Below are 12412 nucleotides of genomic sequence, written 5' to 3'. Positions count from 1 at the left end.
TAAAAAAAAAAAAAAAAAAAAAAAAAAAAAATGGCTCGTGTGGGAATCGAACCCACGACCTTAAAAAAAATAAAAATAAACGACGTCGGGCCAACAGCGAACTGTGACGTTGGGACAAGGTCTGTAATCACATTTAATATTTACAACCTCTCTGGCCAACGTCGGCCCAACGGTGGTAACCAACGTCTATTTCAAACGTTTACCGACGTCGGGCCAACAAAGTTCTATGACTTTGCGACAACGTCTTTAATTAGATCTAATATTTACAACCTCTAACCAACGTCGTTGCGACAACGTCTGTTATCACATTCTAATATTTACAACCTCTAGCCAACGTTGGGCCAACGGTAGTACCCAACCATCTTTTTAGTAGTTTGCCCAGGGGCGGATTTAGGGGGGGGGCCGGCCCGGCCCCGGCCCCCCCTTTTGGGACGTAAAAAAAAGAAAAAAAAAAGAAAAAAAGAGAGAAAAAGAAAAAAAATGATAGCCTTGTATGCTTGCTGTCTCTTATACACATCTTACCTTACAACTGGATTTTGGTATGATGTTAAAAGTATTATTTGCAAAAATCAGTTGGTTTTATCTTTACAAAATATTTGTCTGGGAATTAATGATGTTGAAAATAGGCATTTTAATCCTGTTATTCTGCATGCTAAGTATTTTATATATTCATGTAGGTGTCGCAAAAAATACCCAACATTGTTAACTTTAAAAACAAACTAATTTGAAAAATCGGTTGAGCTGTTCATAGCTATATCTAAAGAAAAACTTGATAATTGGAAAAGGAAGTGGAATGTTCTTGATCTTGATTTTAATAAGCCTGTTGTAAGCATTGCCACTTATTATAATTTTCTATTCACTTTTAGAATGTGAATTGTTGTTTTTTATGGAATGAATTTTCCCATTGTTTTTTTTATTTATATTTAATTAATTATAATTTCTTTATTATGCTATGTTTGAAACGTTTTCTGTATGCGATGTTTTGATGTGATATAATAATAAAAACAAATGGAGAAAAAACAAATAAAAATAAAATCCCTCGTGAGGATGGCCCAAATTGTGTTTTGACCTCAAGACAGTCACTATAACTTTGTTTTTATTGGCAAATGAATATTTTTATTCCGACAACGGAGTCCCATTGTCCGAGTGGGGAAGGGGAATGTTTAGCTTTAAATATCCACTGCGGCGATAATGGTCTTTATACTTATATTACGTCATCGTAGTAGGCCCTGCAATCAGGTTGTTTTTCAGTGCATTTTGTTATTGTTGAGAACCAGTGAAGCGTTACGGGCAACAACAAGAGATTAACGAGATTTGGTCGGAGTTGAATGTTGTGAACTTCTGGTCTTCCATTTCCTGCTAGAATTAGGCCAGTTGAATTGTAGATACAGCATGGGTACATGTACCGGCAACACGATTATTGTCAGTGTAACGTTGGTATCAACATTTTAACTTCATAGAATAGTCCATTGATTGTTTTGTATCGATTAGGCATACGTACTTTACGTACTGACGACAGCTGTGAGTTCAGTGATTGGAAGCTTAACCTGGTAGGACAGCGGGCTTTGCTAGCTCATTGGTCCTGGCCTAGCCCTAGAAGAATAGCATGCTATTAATGAACAGATGAGAATAGCTAATTTATTATTGATCTAGGAAATATTTGTGAGATGTCACCAAAGCATTGTATACACGTGGCAGGGTAATTCGTTAGGCTGTCGTGTCATTTTCTCAGTTAATTTCAGGCGAGAATATCAACAGGTGAAACAGAACTGATGGAAATTTGTACAAAACCCTTCCTGAATATTTTAAACTGCTAGGTTGAAAGAGAACGGTTTCATCTCTTATGTTCTTCGCGTCCAGGCGTGTATAAGAAACATTTTTTGATTTTGAGAATCATTATTTTATATTTTCGTTATGGATGTAAAAAGCTGTGCAATGCCTGTATTCGGCATCTTCAGTTTACTTTTTTTGATGGCAGAGTGTCAAGTTCCTTTTCCAAAAGACATGAGAATGGATGTGAAATTTCCTCCACCATTCAGGTCCAACAGTAGGTCTGGAACTGGTGTACCGGATGGTCATCTACGACCTTTAGGTAAGATTTATTGTAAGAATATTCTAACAATGATCCCAATATTTTCAAACATGCACTCAAGACTTATACCTGTTTGCATATTGTACTTCCAGTTATTGTTTTCTGATTTTTGTGTGTAGTACATGTTGTGTTTTGCTTTTGTTAACTGTTTTGACAATACAGTGATTTCTGTTTAAATCTGTACTGCTTTACATGCTGCTTACCTGAACTATGAGATTTGGTGTCCGCTTATATAATTACAAGAATAAGGTGCAATATAAATGCCCATACCAGTACCAGTACACTAACTACTGTATAGGCCTACTGTACCTAGCCAGCTCATGCATTTATTCAGTGATCAACTTATTTCCACGGACAAAACTGCACAAGAGAATCTTGCACAGTTTCAGTTGTTGAGACGATATCAATCATTATTATAAATGTACAGTACTTTGGGAGGGGTTAGGCAGGGCCCCAGGCCATGTTGGGGGAAGTTAATGATCATATGGGGAGGCTTGGCTTCGTCTGTGAAAAAAATTGTTTAAGTTACTGATAATTACCTGGGGCGGATCCAGAATTTTTCAAATTGGTGGGGGAGATGGGGCGGATTTTTGTATTATCTTTTCTTATGTCAATACATAAAATTGATATGCACTGAAATTTAAAAACTTAGTGCCGAAACGGTGGAAAACATTTCGCCCAATGCTCTTCCCCATTGGATCCGCGCCTGATGGTGATGAGTGAAGTATGCCACCATTACCAAATATAGAACAACGTCAGTACGATAAATTAGCACCCACATTGTTATTTATTTTTAATTAAAAATTCTGTATTTTAAAGGTTTCCAACGTAAGCCAGAAGGAAAGGTAAAGGAGGTGACTGATGTACCTCATCCTAAAGATTTTTCCAGTCTCCATGTCACAAAAAAAAAGCCATTGGTACTCCGAGGTGCTGTCAAAGATGCTTTGGCTTTTGAAAAATGGAGTGACAATTATCTTGAGGAAAAGTGAGTAAAAACATGTCTTGCTCAAAAAGTTAATCAAACATGTCTTTAACATTGATTTAATTGCAAAGTTATATTATTTGTATGCTTGTTCTTGTTCTAATGTTCATTTAAATCTAACTTCAGGTAGCATTAAAGTTATTTGCACTGCAAATATCAGAAGTTAGTATGATACGCCCTCATCCTAATTATTAGAACACAAGACCGATCTCCAAAATGGTAGTTTTCAAACCAAACATGGTGCATTAAAGAGATAAACTCCAATGTCTTGTTATGTGCTATAATTTTCCTTCACCAGCAAGATGTAAAAATTGTAAAATGTATATATTATAAATGATATACTGTGTATATCTGGTATATATAAATGGTGCATGTATATACATATATATTTTATATCCATACACATACACTTTTACCTTTTAAATCTACAGTATAAAACTGTTATTGATAATTATATATTTGCATTTTTATGTACACATATAATTTATGATTCATATTTTTATTATATATAGGAATGTATACATTGATATTGTATGTATATTATTATTATACATGCTGTATCTTTTATTTTATAAATATATTTTTTTCCATAATTGTTTCTTCAGTTTTGGGGACCTGAAACTTTTAATTGAAGTAAAAAAAGAAAACCGAGCCAAAACTCAACGAAACATTATATCATTTAAAGATTTTTTGAGGGGATACAAGCGTGAGGATTGGTATGCTGTAACCGTCCTTCCAGATGAGATGAGACCTCATGTCAAGGTAGTGCTGCTCGTGTGTGCTCTTCAACTTCAAATTATTCCAATATTATCCATGTACAGTACTTGTGTGAGCTTCACTGGCTGTCATATCAAAAAGCACATTTAATTATCTTTAAAACACTAGGCCTGATCTTTCACCACGGGTCAATTCTAACCCAGCTAACAATTTTACATTATTCTGTAGAACCCCTATTAGGAGGACACTTTAGCAACCATAAAAATTATCCCCTTAATGTGTCCTGTAAATAGGGATACCCCCATTTAGGGCACACTGACCAAAAACGTGAATGGAGGCCAAATCTGGATAGAGCCCAGAGGGGTATGTGGCAAAAGCTTGCCTGCCTCTACATTTATAGATTTCTTAAGGTCATATTTTTTGTAGTAATGTTAGAGTGTGGTGAACACATATCTACAAATTCAAATGACATAATTTAACTGAATAACCTTGCTAATCCTATACTGTATCTTACTTAAACCAGTGGCCAATTCAAGGTGTGTCCAGCCAGCCCGGACCCCCCTAAATTGTTAAAGATTTTAATTAAATAGTGATATAAGAAAAATATATTCAAATTTTAAGTCTGAGAGTGCAATAATAATAGAGGTGTCCTCCATCTCTGAAAGTATGTCCCCGGGCTCCCTCCATTTTGAATTCCTGGATCTGCAAATGTAAACCGCCAGTCGCACTGAGTATATTTATATAATGAATTTACTCTGAATAATGAGAGGGAATCCATGAATCATAGTTGCAAACTTTATTAGGTCGTCTTCAGGAATGAACCTACAAAGCCCTTTTTCTTAGTAATTATTTAATTTAATTTTTTTAATTACTAATTTCAGGTGCCACAGTGTCTTTTGTGCGGCTCATTCAAGAAGTTGATACAAGAGAGCAACTTCTGGATGAGCAGTGGAGGGACTTCATCGGTGCTACATTACGATGCTGATCATAACATTCATTGCTTGCTAGACGGACGTAAAGATTTCATCTTCATTCACCCAAAATATTCAAAGTTCCTGGAAATGGCAGATAAGGTAATTCAAACTTGACAACTTTACTGATGTATATAAAATAGTACTGTTATTTAACTATATTTATGGAGGGTGATCCTTTCAGCGTATCCTAGGAAGTCGGCCGGTATTCAGGGGCCCTAGTCTTAAATAAATGAGATAATTTGAGTCTCATTACGTTATTTAGGGGAGTGGATATTTTTTTTCTTTTTTTTAATCATGAGAAAAAATCTTGTGCACTCGCAGGATTTGAAACCACGACCAGCAGTGGCTCCAAAAATTAGCTTGGATAAGAGGTCTGGCATGTCCGACAGCAGTGGGGTCCAAACCAAAGGGTCGACTAAGGTCTCAATCAAGACCCAGTATAAAAAATTCCTGGTAGTGTTCATGCAGTGGCGGATCCTGGAATTTTAAACAGAGCGGGCCCAGAGAGGGACTTTCACAGATGATGGGTCTATGTTACCTCAGCCCCAATAATGTTGAGGCTGAGGTAAGAACAATTTTGATTATGGCACCTCTAGATGGCCCGGAAAATGCATTCTTTATACTTAAATTTGAATATATTTTTATTTTTTCTGATTTTTTTTTTTTTTTTTTTTTTTTTTTTTTTGGAAAATTCAGGGGGCCTGGGCCAGTTGGGCCCCCCCTTGTATCCACCTATGTCATGGGAAGAGTTTTTATGGCTTCGTATGACCCACCAAACTACATCTCCACTCCTTGAATTAACAAAATGTTTAATGATTCCTTACACCATATAGATAATATTTCTATACCATAGTACTTCAGTATTCTACCCTGAATATTAGCCAATACTTGGAGTAATTTTCATAAAAAATATTATCACCCCTTATATAATCCCAATCTCCAACTTCTGTGCTGTATGACCAACAAGTACATTGCATTGAAATTGTTATTCATGCTATGAGGCCTGCAGTACTTCTAGGCTATTGCCTTCCCAAGCCTTTTTTGCCACACCATGGATGCACCACTAAACATAGGTGGTGCTAATGATGTTGCTATTACCGTATTCGTGCGAATAAGCGCCCCATTTGAATAAGTTCCCCTCTTGAATAAGCGCCCTTCCTAACTTAAAAATATTCGTAAGCGCCCTGTTTGAATAAGCACTCCTAAATTTAATGGTCAGTTTCAATGATAACATTTAATGTCCAAACTTAAATCATAGCAGTAACAGATACCATCAAATATGATAAATGTTGTTGAATATTTCAGAGCTTAATTTTTTCATTGGTTTCTTGTAGTCACCTGATGCCGGATCTGGTTACTCAGTGATTGATGTTGAGATGATCAACATGTTCAAGTATAGCGGCTTTGCTAAGGTACCTTGGACCTGGACCACCATTTGGCCAGGAGACTGTGTTTTTATCCCTTCAGGTAAACTCTTGCTGTTTCAAATTACAGTGGCGTAGCCAGAGTGGGGTAGGGCGCTTAAGGAGACTGAGCTCCCCTTCTTTGTTCAAACAGAACAATTATTCACAAACAAATAAATGGAAAACTAGGTATTAACAGGCTTAAATTTTTCGTAAAAAGTCCCACTATTTGAGCAAAATTCTTGTTTTTTAATTTTCATTTTATTATAACTTTGTGCCTACTGAGTCCAATTCTTCATTTTAACTAGTACTCAACACCCCTCCCCTTCCTTTTTTTGAAATCCTGGATATGCCATTGAATTATGTTCACTTACAAGGAAAACAGAATTGCTATAATCTTAATAACATTTGAATATCATATTTAAAATACATTAAACCAATCAAAACACTGAAAGCAATAATAGCAAAAATATGTTCATCAACTTTTAATATCAATCTTCTTTAAGTTTATAAATATCATATTATATTTTATTGTTGTTGTCTTCTGAACAACCTGGTCCCTATGAAATATGTTTTCAAAACAATTATTATAATACAATATCTTAAACTTGAATTATTATAATTTAATTTCTAATAATACGTTGTTTCATAAATGGTATATTATTAAATTAATGATTTGATTAATACTATTTCTCGATCAGGCTATTTTCATCAAGTGCGGTCTTATGGTCGCAGTATGTCTTACGCCATCTTATTCACCACTGAACCAAATTTTAATGATAGTGACTGTAGCGATGATTTTCCATACACTTCACTTGATCAAGTTCCTGTGTTTTGGACCTACAAGAAAGGTGACAAGGTAATTCACAAATTGATTTCATTAGTTCTGGGTTCTGGCCCGTTGCCACCTGGTTAACTACCAGCCAGCCTTTTACCACCCTGCTGTTGCCATCCATTCTTTTGGCGGTTGGTTTAACAGGACTATGGTGGTAATGGGCTTGAGTGGCCACAGACCAGGTGGTAGAGAACCAGGTGGCAACAGACCAGGTGGCATTTTTGTTATAAAATATTTGATCATGAACATATTATTTGCAGACATCAATCACTAGTCATTCAGTGTCCTGCAATAACACATTAATAATTACAATGAATATGATAATTTTTAGGAGTGTTTCCCCATTGATGGTTCTTGTGCCTTTAACCATCATCCACTGACAAGCATTTGCCCCACTTGATTGGTGGGTCTATAGCACCCGAGTTCTTGAAAAAAATCTCGGGTAATAAACCTTGCTGGTTTGTTGAAGATCTTTGGGTTCTTAAATTTATTTATTGCCACTGAAGCCCATGAGATTATGTTTAGAAATGAGTGATTGTAATTGGTTGCTTTGTTTACATTCCGATGGCTATAATGTCATCAGCATATGTGGTAAAGGTCTAACAATCTCTATTTACTCATTAGGGTTGAAAGCTCACATCACATGTTAAATCGATAATCAAATCTGCTCACTTTAGTGTGCTCTTGTGCATAGATTCACATAGATCAGAGGTAAAAATGGATGAGCCATACTAGTCTGATAATAATGGTTGTAGTATTCTTAATAGTAAAAACAAGCAAAACTGTACATACTGCTATGCTTTGCTCCACTATCAGTGGATCTTCGTCGGGCAGTGAAGCTATAGGAGTAATAAGATGTTGTTAATATCAGAGGTACTTATCCGTTTGCTGCCACAGACTAGTATACTTGTCCCACTGAGTGTTTGCTGCGGGCGGTAGATACAAATATACTCCTCAAAATCTGGGTTAACATTCTAGCGTTTATTGCTTGTTTGTTATAAATTGTAGAACCACAGACTTAACAGGTGGCAGTTTGGGTAAGATACACATAGACGATAACATACAAATAACATTGTGTTATGTTACCAGCACTACACTTGTCATGAGGCAAAAGTTCCCGTTAGCTGAAAGGGTCAAGAGGGAGCTGTTAGCAGCTCCATAAAGAGAGTCCTCAAAAATGGCTTTAGCTGATGACATTATAGCCATCGGAATGTAAACAAAGCAACCAATTACAATCACTCATTTCTAAACATAATCTCATGGGCTTCAGTGGCAATAAATAAATTTAAGAACCCAAAGATCTTCAACAAACCAATTTAATTGTATTTCAATAGGGTCTTGCTGAATTTAAAAAAAACTATTGACATTGGTTTCAGTTATTGGCTAGTAATAAATCTGTTTTTGCTATAATTACATTTATATTACCGTACTTGAAATTCACTGTTAAATGCATGAAATGTTATTGTTAAATTAGAATGTTCTTTTGTGTTACTATGGCGTAGTTTTTAAATTCATGTTTTTAATTGATTTACTTAAATTTTATGTTTAAATTGCTATACATTAAATTTAAATTAATCAGTCTTGTCTTGTACCCTAACAAACTGAGGGGGCAACCTAATGGCAATTAATTTTGCATTTGTGCAACCCTTTCGGTGTTGGGGATGTATCTTAAGATTAGATGTGTATAAGAGACAGATATATATATGCCATGTTTTTTATTTTTTTGTTTAAATAAATGATATCATAAAAGTGAAAAATACATTATACTAAACAAATGTGTGGAATTTTATCATTTGTCTTGGTGTTTGGATGGTTGGCTGTTGTAATATATGTTTAGGAAATCCTCATTAAGCCTGGTTTATAGTCAACATTACAATTGTTCATATGTTCAACAATTGCATGCTTTCCTTGCAGGCCTTCAAAATTTTTGATAAGCGGAACCGAGGCTTTATCAATCGCAAACAAATTCTTGATGCAGATGTTGAGATGTTTAAGGATGTAGCACGTTTACTAGATGAACCAAGTTATGACATCAATAAAAATCCTATTCACGGCAGCCACGATGAGCTATGAACACTGTTTTTGTCATTTATTTAAGCTGGTTTTTTTTTTCTTAGATAACCCTTTACATAAGGAAACCATCTATGTGTTAGTTGAATACTACTTGTTAAGTCTTATTGTACTTCAATTAACCTTCATAAAGAATGCTTTACTTAACATTGTCAACTGAATTTTAATATTAACTGTCAAATGTAAGGTGTTTTTTTTTAGGTTTATCGACAATTCTGAAAGTGTATACTAATATTTTTAACAATAATAATAATAAGTTTATATATTTATTGGGCAAGTATCACAGTGTTTTTATCAGAATATTTATTGAGAAATGGTCGCTAGGCTTTATTAGCCTCCCCAAAGGAGCGAAGCTGTAGTCGTCGTCGTTGTCGATGTTGTTGAGTCTCTTTTTGTGAGGAAAGCAAGTGAGCTTAAATGAAATCTATGCTCGTTAGTGGCGCTGTTTAGCTGTTTTAAATATTAAAGTAATAAATTATGAACTGGAACCCTTGTCATCATTAAGACTCAATACAATATTTTTTTTTGTGGATCAGATGATATTTTTTGGTATATTTATTAAAAATAACAAAATATTTATTGTGTTTACATTCCAAATCCGCCACATTATTATAACATTCTGTTCCTAGATAAATCACTCTCATAATTCTGTTTAAAAAAATAAATATTGAATAATATTAGCTGGTGGATTATTGGGAATGCACAGAAAATGGCTAATATACATAGGCCTACTAAAATAAACTGTTTTGTTCTGTTTGAAATTAAAGAAAGCAATAATATAATAAATAAATAAGCAGCTTGTCTATATTTTTTTGTATATCTGTTTCTTTATTAATCACTTCACACTAAAAATACATTAGCAACAAATGCTGAATTAGGGTATTTGAACATTATCGACACTTTACATATAAAGACATATTTGCTTATTGTCGATTGACTTGGATACTAGTTGAACATAAAATTCTGTTAATCTACTTGCAAATTTGTCATTAATTCGTCATCGTTATCACTTGAATTTAATTGTATTTCAATAGGGTCTTGCTGAATTTAAAAAAAACTATTGACATTGGTTTCAGTTATTCGCTAGTAATAAATCTGTTTTTGCTATAATTACATTTATATTACCGTACTTGAAATTCACTGTTAAATGCATGAAATGTTATTGTTAAATTAGAATGTTCTTTTGTGTTACTATGGCGTAGTTTTTAAATTCATGTTTTTAATTGATTTACTTAAATTTTATGTTTAAATTGCTATACATTAAATTTAAATTAATCAGTCTTGTCTTGTACCCTAACAAACTGAGGGAGCAACCTAATGGCAATTAATTTTGCATTTGTGCAACCCTTTCGGTGTTGGGGATGTATCTTAAGATTTGTTCATTGTTATTTTAAATTGGCCTTTTCACCAATTCTACCTTTGCTATTATGTTCCACATTTTTTTGAGTACTGTTAGATTTATATTGTTGCCCATGTGTAAAATTTCTCATTAAACATTCCAATTCGCAATATTTTTTTGTTAGACTTCTGCTTTTTTGTTGGTAAGTGTTCTTTATACAGTATCATGTCCAGCACAAGAAAATAAAGTGATCTGCGCAGTGGTAAGAAAAGTGTAAGAATAGGCACCTCATGCACTCTCATAACTTTTACGCAATATTATTTTCTTAATTGTAACGAAATTAGGCCATACTATCAATTTTAAATTATGCTATGTCATTAAGCTTGGTTTCCATACAATCGCACACGTTATTGCCGACAGTTTTCGGTGATGCTGATTGGTCGGTCGAATCAGGGAGCCTTCCCGATTGCGTCGGGGTCTGCTACGCAGTAAAACCATGGACCTATTTATTAATAGGTCCATGGTACAACAGTGTAGCGATTGTATGGAAACTCTGCTTTATGCTACGTTTTCATGAATGGGAATCAAAAACACTACAGCTACTGTCGGGAGTCCAAGTTATGCCAAAAACTACACATGCAACGTAAAAACCACGGCTATGTTAATCATTATGCAAATCACAAATTCAACTGTGCTGCACGGAAATTAATTGACTAATAGATTTTATCAAAACGTGACAAGAACTCGGACCCCCTTTTGGGGTCGATCGATTCATGGAAAAAAAAAAGAATACGTATGTAACTACTCATTTTTTTAAAACGTATATACACACATAATAGGCTGTCTACTGTAATAAGAATGTAAAAGTTTATTGACCTGTTGACCATTTTTATTGACTGTCAATCACATATACCGTAAAAACTCGAATTGAAGCCCAATGGGCTTAATTTCGAAATGAAGCCCAGTGGGCTTAATCTCAAGATGAAGCCCATTTCGAAATGAAGTCCCCTTCTTTGCAAAATTAGCCTTGAAAAGAAGGCATTTCTGGAAAGATAGCATACCCTCACACTTAGGCAGTTTTGAATACTGTATAATTTTCCTTTTTTCCACTTTTTAGTGGATAAATTTAGGAAGTTGGTGGTGGTGGGTGTGGGTGGGGGGGGGAGCTGGCTGGTATTTCTGCTACTGGATTCATCTATGCAACTAACATTTACCTACTGATTAGCCCATGTTAAATGTTTTCGAAAAAGAAAAATTAAAAATTGAAGAAAAAAAAAAAAGCTTAAATGAGCTACTCTAATCGGCCTCTGTATCTACTTTTAAAATCAATCGAGAGTTTTCCTTTATCCCCTCGACTACATCTTTATGAGTGGAAATGCATCTATCTCCTAATTTACGATCAAACAGGACTAGGGAGATAGGAAACACACATAAAACATTTGCTAGCACTTTTATTTCACGAATAGGTGATTAATTTACTTAATTTATCATTATCATGACGTCGTCGGTGAGATTGAGTAAATATAACATCGGATTTCTAAAATTGCGGTAGCATACACTCAGGTCGTTCACAGGATTTTTATTGAGTTGCCGCGAATTTGTAGAGAGTTGACCAAAATGGCTCCTGAAAGGGTGGGGGAGGGTGTGGCTGTGTCCAGGGGAAACCCAGCTGTGAACGAGTGGGCGGAGCTCATGCATTTTTTTATAATTCGAGGTCTTATATTAAACGATTTCTGAAGATGCATGTATTGAACTGTTTTCAGTGTTGGATCAGGGAATTTGAAGAGGCCAGGGCCCGGGAGGGACTTTCACAGATGAGGGAGATAACACCTCAGCCCCACCATGGTTGGTGCTGAGGGAAGAATATTTATGATTATAGCACCTCTAGATGGCCAGAGATGGCACTCTTGTACTAATTTGAATACAATTTTCTTTTTTTAAATATTAATATTGACAAATTTAGGGGGCGGGAGGGGCACCACCATTGGGAATAGAGTAAC

General features: G+C 35.0%; 1 protein-coding gene across 1 annotated transcript; it reads left to right on the top strand.

Annotated features, from left to right (window-relative positions):
- Window positions 1–1295: 1295 nt before the first annotated feature.
- On the top strand, window positions 1296–10584 carry LOC117102782 (bifunctional peptidase and arginyl-hydroxylase JMJD5-like). Its single transcript, XM_033243191.1, has 7 exons — window positions 1296–2092; window positions 2912–3077; window positions 3680–3836; window positions 4673–4864; window positions 6100–6232; window positions 6870–7079; window positions 8868–10584. The coding sequence occupies exons 1-7, from the start codon at window positions 1915–1917 to the stop codon at window positions 9074–9076; spliced, it is 1245 nt and encodes a 414-aa protein (XP_033099082.1). The 5' UTR covers window positions 1296–1914; the 3' UTR covers window positions 9077–10584.
- The last annotated feature ends 1828 nt before the right edge of the window (window positions 10585–12412 follow it).

This window comes from Anneissia japonica, unplaced genomic scaffold, assembly GCF_011630105.1.
Source record: "Anneissia japonica isolate Jap-2015-1 unplaced genomic scaffold, ASM1163010v1 scaffold287760_len733007_cov179, whole genome shotgun sequence".
NCBI lineage: Eukaryota > Metazoa > Echinodermata > Crinoidea > Comatulida > Comatulidae > Anneissia > Anneissia japonica.
Note: the sequence above shows the minus strand (reverse complement) of the source record. Positions and strands in the feature narration are given on the sequence as shown.

Excerpts from the sequence above, each read along its gene's own strand:
- LOC117102782 (XM_033243191.1), top strand. The coding sequence starts at position 1,915 with ATGGATGTAAAAAGCTGTGCAATGCCTGTATTCGGCATCTTCAGTTTA. Across the intron at positions 3,837-4,672 it reads AGATGAGACCTCATGTCAAG|GTGCCACAGTGTCTTTTGTG; the intron begins GTAGTGCTGCTC and ends TACTAATTTCAG. Across the intron at positions 4,865-6,099 it reads TCCTGGAAATGGCAGATAAG|TCACCTGATGCCGGATCTGG; the intron begins GTAATTCAAACT and ends GGTTTCTTGTAG.